Source organism: Quercus lobata, chromosome 2, assembly GCF_001633185.2.
Source record: "Quercus lobata isolate SW786 chromosome 2, ValleyOak3.0 Primary Assembly, whole genome shotgun sequence".
Taxonomy (NCBI): Eukaryota; Viridiplantae; Streptophyta; class Magnoliopsida; order Fagales; family Fagaceae; genus Quercus; species Quercus lobata.
In genome coordinates this window covers 24,104,896-24,113,426 of record NC_044905.1, presented here as the reverse complement: position 1 = coordinate 24,113,426, position 8,531 = coordinate 24,104,896, and the positions used below count along the sequence as shown (strand labels likewise).

At 34.8% G+C, this 8,531-nt stretch overlaps 2 protein-coding genes across 2 annotated transcripts; both read right to left on the bottom strand.

The window, feature by feature from the left end:
• Nucleotides 1–2,171: 2,171 nt before the first annotated feature.
• LOC115961639 (zinc finger BED domain-containing protein RICESLEEPER 1-like) lies at nucleotides 2,172–3,202 on the bottom strand. The gene is made up of 2 exons (XM_031080584.1): nucleotides 2,250–3,202; nucleotides 2,172–2,178 (listed from the first exon to the last, which is right to left on the bottom strand). The coding sequence occupies exons 1-2, from the start codon at nucleotides 3,200–3,202 to the stop codon at nucleotides 2,172–2,174; spliced, it is 960 nt and encodes a 319-aa protein (XP_030936444.1).
• Nucleotides 3,203–3,229: 27 nt separating this feature from the next.
• On the bottom strand, nucleotides 3,230–6,167 carry LOC115961632 (zinc finger BED domain-containing protein RICESLEEPER 3-like). The gene is made up of 5 exons (XM_031080576.1): nucleotides 6,149–6,167; nucleotides 5,321–5,413; nucleotides 5,048–5,107; nucleotides 4,264–4,283; nucleotides 3,230–4,174 (listed from the first exon to the last, which is right to left on the bottom strand). Exons 1-5 carry the CDS (start codon nucleotides 6,165–6,167, stop codon nucleotides 3,230–3,232), a joined length of 1,137 nt encoding a protein of 378 aa, XP_030936436.1.
• Nucleotides 6,168–8,531: the final 2,364 nt, after the last annotated feature.

The following is an 8,531-nucleotide window of genomic DNA, read 5'->3' as shown; positions in this document are numbered from 1 at the left end:
TATGATTTAATCAAGGAGAATGACTTGAATGACCATCCACATACCCTAACCCTAAAATCATAATTGCATTACATGCATCAATTTGTCTTTGCATTATATGCATTAATTCATTTATTGCATACCATAAAAATGATCTTGAGGTTCTAACGGTCACGGTAGTGTGTCCGGTTTCCAAATCAGACCATCGAATCGAAAGATATCGCATGATCAAGTTTGCACGGTCAACATGCATTGTGTCTAGGTAAGGTCGACCACACATGATCAATTTAAATTAATTTTGATTGGTTAAACAATTAAAATTAATTAAATAATTTTGTGATTGATTGATAATTAGTGTTTAAAATAAGGATGCATGCATAGGAATAAAAGGGATGATTAGATAACAATAAAATTGCGAATAATCTGAACTTTATCAAGACTTATTTTAGGATATTTATCTACAAGATAATTGTTCTTACAAAACCTAAATTATCCAGAAAAGAGATTAAAAAAAAAAATCATAAACGGAGGATGAAAACATGTCTAGGTGCAAGTAGGGGTGTCCACGGGTCGGGCTGGGTCGGTTTTGGGCCCAAACCGAACTCGACCCAGTTGATTCGGTTTCCTGAATTTGGGATCCGTATTCGACCGAATATCGGGTCAGATCCGACATATCGGGTAATCGGGTTGTTCGGGTCGGAGTCATCGGTTTCACGGGTCTGGGGCTCAGATTGGGCTGGACTTTTTGACACAGTTAAAATTACAGAAAATACATTTTTTAGGGCCTTTTTACTTAATTTATTTTTAAATAGAGCTTCCAGCTTAACAAAACCTATTGGGCCATCAATCAGGACAAATCAAAAGGCCCAAATAAAGCTTTATTCTTTTTATCACCTGTGATCAACACAACACACCTAAAAGTCTCTTATTTTTTAGTCATTTATAATCTGGAACAAGAAGCACCTATCAATCCCAATACATAATCTTTCATTCTTTCCCACATTAAGAACAAAAAATAAACACAAAAAATAATATATAATCTGTTAAATAACACAATAAACAGCTTAACAAAACTAGACCTATTGGGCCATCAATCAGGACACATCAAAAGGCCCAAATAAATTAAGCTTATTCTTTTTATCACCTGTGATCAACACAACACACCAAAAAGTCCCAATACATAATCTTTCCCACATTAAGAACAAAAAATAAACACAAAATAATATATAATCTGCTAAACAACACAATAAACTCCTAGGCAGTAAACTGCTCAACACCTATATAACCTGCAAACCACAAGGTCCACAACAAATAATATTTCCAATTTTCCAGCAATAAAATAAATCACAACAAATAATCCTATAATGCAGTATTCCAACAGATATATATACTTAGTAACATAAAGGCAGTCACTGCAAGTTTTTTGGGCAGTAACCCATAAGGCAGAAAGCTTGCTAGTTATACAAAGTTCCAAGCTATATAATTAATTACAACAATCAAATACCATAGGTATTTCCAAAAAATAGCTTTTCCAAAGCATTGAATGACTACTCTATAGTTTATAAGTCTATAACTAATAGAAAAGAAAACCTATGAACTAAGATTTCTTTTCTATAAGTATTGACAGTTGAGTATTGTTACAAGTTAGAAAAGCAATATGTCCAAAAAGCTTCCAAAATATTTCCAAAATGCTGCCTTCTTTACAAAATAAATTACCATCCTCCTACAATAGACAAAAAAAATTCAACAAATAATACATTAGTACCAAGTACAAGACCAACTAGTAAGGAAAACAAGTATATAATAGTAAGGGGCTATAAAGGCGGAATCATACCAAGTCACTGATTAATCATCAATGCTAATCAAGGGTCGTTTGCCTGAAGTGGAACCCTTGCTTGAGCTGGTATTTGCTGGTTGTTGATTTAAAACTAGAAAATAATAGGAAATAAACACAATAGATTAAATTTTGCTTGAATACATGAGACATTCAATAAAATTAATACACTAAGTTTCAAAATTTAAGCATATTACCTAAGTCAAGTAACTCCTCCTCCAATGCCTCAACATCATCCCTTGACTGGCGATGAGAAATTGGAACTGTGGCTTGAAGCCAATTTTGTGAACATACAAGGTTTTGAACCATGAGAGGAGATAATGCACTTCGAAATGGATCAACAATTCGACCTCTAGTGCTAAATGCTGACTCAGATGCAACAGTGGAAACTGGCACAGCCAGCACATCCTTAACTACTTTAGACAACACTTGGTACCTATTACAATTGTCCCTCCACCACTCCAATATCTCAAAATTTGCATCCTTTCTACCATCACAGTTTTCAGCCAAATACCTCTCAAGCTCATTACTACAACCTACAGATTGCTCAACTTGCAAAAAACGCTCATATCGCGAGTGAACCATAACATATGGATCACTAGCATCAGTTTCCAATTCTGTCCTCTCACTCCCACTTTGATCTTGCACATTTGGTGAATGAATACAAGTGTAAAAATTATATAACTTAAACAAAAGGTCTTTCACCTTATCAACCATCACTTCTGCAACTACATTCCCATAAATTTCAGAAAATGAAAACTTCAAAAACCTCAATTTTTTTCGTGGATCAAAGACCACAGCCACATACAAAAGAGGATTAATTTTCTCCCCTTCCCCCCAATACTTCTCAAACTTAGTTTGCATGTTTGTGGCTATGCTTTTCAAGAGAGTGTTTTGGGATTTAACTAAATTGGAAATACTCTCCTGAATAACAAAGATCTCATCATAGAAGGCATTTGAAGTTACATACAATGAACCAGAAAATTTCTTTGTTGCATTATAAAACAGCCTTAAGAAAGTCACAAACACCCTACAATTTTGGAAATCAATCATACATGGAGACCCCAAACCACCACTATCTTCCTTGGTCCTAAAGTACGACGAAGAACCATCATCTTCAAAATCCATTCGGAGAAACACTTTCTCAAAATTTTCAGCAGTTTCTAACATGATATAGGTCGAGTTCCACCTAGTAGGTACATCTAGACTGAGAAGACTCTTGGACTCCATACCTAACCTCTCCATAAAACTCTTAAAAGTTTGACTTCTATTGGGTGAGGACTTCACATACCTCACAGCTTCACGCACCTTAGCAACAGATGCATCTATCTCTTTTAAACCCTCCCCCACAATGAGATTTAGGATATGGGCACAACACCTCATGTGCATGTACTCATTTCCTAAAACTGCCCCATTCTAATCTTTAGTCACCCTTTGCAAAAATTTAATTGTTGTTAAATTTAAGCTAGCATTATCTACTGTCAAGGTAAATATCCCATCAATACCCCACTCACGCAACGACATCTCAATCTTTCTACCTATAGTCTCCCCCTTGTGGTCTTCAACTTGACAAAAATTTAGAATTCTCTTATGTAATTTCCAAGCATCATCAATAAAGTGACAAGTCAGACACATATAATTTAAATTTTGAATAGAAGTCCATGTGTCCGTAGTGAGACACACCCTACAACCCTTCAAGGATTTCCTTAGCTTCTCTCTCTCACTATTATAAATGCCAATCACATCCCTAGCTACAGTTTGACGAGATGGGATATCATTTAATCTAAGCTTAGGTTGCAAGGTACTAACAAATTTCTTAAACCCATACCCCTCGACATACCTAAAAGGCAACTCATCAATTATAACCATTTCGGCCAATGCCTTTCTAGAAGCCTCAACAGAAAAGGATGTTGACACAAGGTGGAATCCATCTTCTCCATCCTTTTTGGGTACAAAAGCTAATGTTTTCTGCCCTTTAACTACATCTTCTCTATTAGGGTTCTTGGGACATATTGGCACATGAGCTAACAAATTACTAGTACCACAACTCTTACTATCAGCATTATAAGATTTTTGACAATAATTACAGATAGCCTTAGTCTTACTAGTATCACCCTCACCTATCTTTACTTTTTCAAAGTGACCCCAAACAACAGACTTTTTCCTACCACTACAACTACCACTAACAGGAGCTGTCATACTCACTTGGCATTGTGGAACTGGGGGCAACTCAGAAGCAGCAACTGCTTCAGCTTGGGAAGCAACTTGGGTAGCAGCAGAATCCTCAACTTGGGTGGGAATATCATCTTCTGTAGCAGCTGGTGTTTGGACAAAGGGTTCATTAGTGTTGGTTTCCATGACCTATAAAAACAAAAATACATATTAGCAAACTAGAGTACCAAGTATAATTAATAGCTTTAATAATAATAATAAATAATAAGCACACACACCAAAAAGGAAAACCAGTATCCTGGAAGCAAACATTTTAATAAACATAATCAAAGCAAACTAAAACTTCTATAAGATGCTATAACCAAAATGTTAAATCAACTTTGTTCACATCATAACAATCTTCTCATATAATCAACTTCTAGGTGTTAAATGTGTTAAAAACAAAGCAAGGTAGACTAAAACTTCCATAAGATGCTATGACCAAAATGTTAAATAAACCTTGTCTAATTTGGGCAATACAGAACATACAAAGCTACAAACTAATAGAAAAGCAAAAACAAAAGCATCTGCAAGCCACATTAATGCAACTCTCATGAACTAAATTCAGTAGTTTCCCTTTCAACATTCTACTAATCACATCATAACAATCTTCCAAGGTAAGCTAAAACTTCCATAAGATGCTATAACCAAAATGTTAAACATTGTCTAAATTGGGCAATACAGAACATACAAAGCTACAAACTAATAGAAAAGCAAAATCAAAAGCATCTGCAAGCCACATTAGTGCAACTCTCATGAATTAAATTCAATAATTTCCCTTTCAACATTCTACTAATCACATCATAACAATCTTCTCATACAAAGCAAGGTAAATGTTCTAAAACTTTAAAAACAACTCTAATGAGTTACATTCAATAGTTTCCCTTTCAACATTCTATTTATCATTTAAATTACTCTGCCCCTTTTGTAAAAAGAAATATCAAACAAATGAACAATCACCAGTCAGTCAGTCACTACATTTTTTTTTTTTTAACTAAATACAAAGGAATGCAAAAACCATACCTTGAAGAATGGGTTTCAAACTTGAGGGCAGATAATGATGCTTGGAATCAGCTTTCAATCCTGTATAAAATTAAAACAGGATCAAAATTGATTAAAGAAAAGAACACAGAACAAAAGTTAAATAGTTAGGGTTTCTAAGTTTTTTTTAGTTAGGGTTTCATAGTATGAATCTTTGGGTTTATTTGATATGAACATTTGATTTCTATCACAAATGAAACCAACGAGATTAACATAAAAGAAAGATGAGAAACAAAGAAAAATTACCTTACTGACTTAGTGAAGAGTACACGGGATGAGGAAACCGTGGGTGTATGGCAAGCTCATACTTGAGGGCAGATAATGATACTTGGGAGTCAGCTTTCAATCCTATATAAAATTAAAACAAGATCAAACTTTATTAAAGAAAAGAACACAGAACAAAAGTTAAGTAGTTAGGGTTTCTAAGTTTTTTTTAGTTAGGGTTTCATAGTATGAATCTTTGGGTTTATTTGATTTGAACATTTGACTTCCATCACAAATGAAACCAACGAGATTAACATAAAAGAAAGATGAGAAACAAGAAAAATTACCGACTCAGTGAAGAGTACACGGGATGACTCTGGCGGTAGCTATGGAGAGAGGAGTGGACAGCGGCGGTGGCGCTAGGTGTTGGAGGTGGAGAGGGGACTGGGTAACGGCATTGGAGGCGGCTAGGGTTTGTTCTTTAGAATCTGGATTTGGATTTTGGAGAAACAGTAGTTTGGAACTTTGGATTTGGGGAAACGGTTTAGACTTTATAGAGTGTGAGATTGTGAGAGTTTGAGAGAGCAAGTAAAGACCAGAGAGTCTGAGACTGAAGAAATGAAGACTGAAGAGATGAGGAAGAGTGAAAAGGGAAGGAGGAGGCGTGAATGGGAAGCCATGTCCATTAGGGGGGTCTATCTATGAAGTGAAAACTGAAGAGAATAGTGGAGGCTGAAGAGACTCTTGAGACTAGTTGAGAGATATCAGATCTTCCCATTTAATTCTCACCGTTAGATTTACTTTTCATCTTAGATTATAGCCGTTGGTTTAAAATAGATTATTGTGCCACTGAACTGATCATATCATGGCCTGTCTTACTCTCATCAAGACCATTCATTTTAAATCTTATTTTGTGATGAACGGCTGATGTTTATGTTGGGAAGGTGTGAGCTTTGAGTCTCGGGCTGGGCAAGGCATGGGCTGTTCTGGAGACTGGAAGACTGAGACTAAAATGTCTGAATTGTCAAATCTACTTTTTTTTTTTTTTTTTTTTTTTAATAAATAATTCGGTCGGTTCGGGTTTTCCGGGTGAAATATTTTGAAACCCGGATCCGAACCGACTTATTCGGGTTGTTTTCTTTCCAATCCGTGACCGACCGTAGTTGGATTCGGAGCCGCCCGTGGACCTTCAGTTCGGGCGGTTTCGGGCGGGCAGGTCGGTTTATGCGGGTCCTTGGACACCCTTAGGTGCAAGGATCGGTAAAAAAACCCTAAAAGAGGAGTCCAAACAGCACCCAAACACGAAAGAGCGTTCAGTGTCCAAGAGCCAATTCGGCACTTTTGGAGTGCCAAACGACACTCTAAAAGGGCCGAATTTTCCCCTTTTGGGCTTTGGCCCAACGGCCTTCGGGTGACGATAAGGCATGCCATTTTCAATTTTTTCGCAAAAGGATGCATCCGTATTCACATTCTAATCGTCCGTGCCTATTTTTTAGAGTCTTCCAGCCTCTATAAATAGAGACTGAACCTCATAATTCAGCACATTTTTTTTTACGCTCTAAGAGACACACAATTTGAGGCTCTCAAATTGCTGATACTTGTTGATCCTCTCTGAGATTTGTTGCTTAAATTAGGGTTTTTACGTTTCAAAGATAACCAAATAAGTTTCTTTGAACCCTAAAACATCCTTTCGAGAACAAGGAGTGCTCATGCAAGAGGTTGTTATCAATCACTCTTTCTCTTTCTTATGCTTCTTGTTTATAATGATGAATGTTTTTTTTATCTATGAATTATTAATCATTGTTTTATTTAAAGCATGATTGTTTTTATGCAATTGTTATAGTCTCTTTCTTGAATGTCAATAATCTGCATGTGAACAATTCTTTTTCTTAAAATAAAAACGGATTTGCATCTTCATTAGATGTAGATCTGACTGTTTCTTACAATAAAAACAAATCTGCATCTTTCTTAGATGTAGATCTAAATTTTTCTTCAAAATAAAACGAATTTGCATCTTCCTTAAATGTAGATTTGGATTTTCCTTAATCAAAATTGGTTTGTGTCTTCATTAGATGCAAATCCGAACATTTTTTATAAAAAAAAAAAAAAAAAAAAAAAAAACTAATTTGTATTTTCCTTAAATACAGATTTGATTTTTTTTTTTTATATGTATGTAGATTTTTGAAATAAAGAAAAAGATAAAACATGATTGTGTTTATGTTTGTTTTATTTTAATTCATGTTGCATGAATTTAAATTATGAGTGAAACTCTCTTCTTAAGAAATTTTTTTCATTTTTTTAAAACATATAAAAAACAGATCTGATTTTTCTATTGTCAAAAACTTTTTTTATTTATTTATTGTTATCATAAAACAGATTTGATTTTTTACAAACCGAAAAACCATTTTTTTAGTTCTTAAAAACAGATCTGATACTTTTTCAAATTAAAAGACTTTATTTTATGTAATAAAAACAGATTTGGATTTTTATCTCCAAAAACCACTTTTTTCTACATACTACAAAACAGATCTAGTATTTTGACAAACCAAAATCAAATTTTTTTTTTTAACCAAAACAGATTTGAATTTTTTAAAAAACAAAAAAAAGAGACTTCATTCATAAATAAATTTGTGTTATTTAATTTTAGTGTCACATGTTGAACATATCATTCATAACATGCATAAAAATGTATATAGGTCACAAGAGTCTAGAAGACCAGACTTTGTCTGGGCGGAATGGGTGCCTAACACCTTCCCATTCCATAACCTAGCCTCTGGATTTAGGTCTTTGACTAAGTAGATTTAGCCTTGTCTTTATTTATTTTGGGTAGAATGTAACTAGGACAAAATGCCATGTAATTATTTGGTAGTTTGTAACTAGGACCCAAAGCCATGTTATTTTTCAATTTTCCAAGTATGTAATTCTTTATTCAATCAATGAAGAGAACAATTCAGTCATGTATTTATTTTTTCTTTTTCTTTTTTGTAAAAAAATAAGTGACGACTCCATACCACTTACCCATAAAGAGAGGTGTCCTAAAAAGCACTTCAAGAATCTTTCTTTTCTTGAGATGCACTACTTTCAAGGTCTCTCACAGGTACCATGGTGGTTTGTGGTGGCTTGGGTTTGATATGATTTGTTCATTGATGGTGGTGGATGGGTTTAAACGGTGGCCGGTGATTGGTGGGTTTGGTGGTGCGAATGGGTTTAGCGCTTGTGGGTTTTGCCATTTCACTGGTGATTGGGTGGGTGGTGCTCGGAG

Excerpts from the sequence above, each read along its gene's own strand:
- LOC115961639 (XM_031080584.1), bottom strand. The coding sequence starts at position 3,202 with ATGCACATGAGGTGTTGTGCCCATATCCTAAATCTCATTGTGGGGGAG.
- LOC115961632 (XM_031080576.1), bottom strand. Across the intron at positions 5,108-5,320 it reads TCCCGTGTACTCTTCACTAA|GATTGAAAGCTGATTCCAAG; the intron begins GTCAGTAAGGTA and ends AATTTTATACAG. Across the intron at positions 4,175-4,263 it reads GATACTGGTTTTCCTTTTTG|GTCATGGAAACCAACACTAA; the intron begins GTGTGTGTGCTT and ends TTGTTTTTATAG.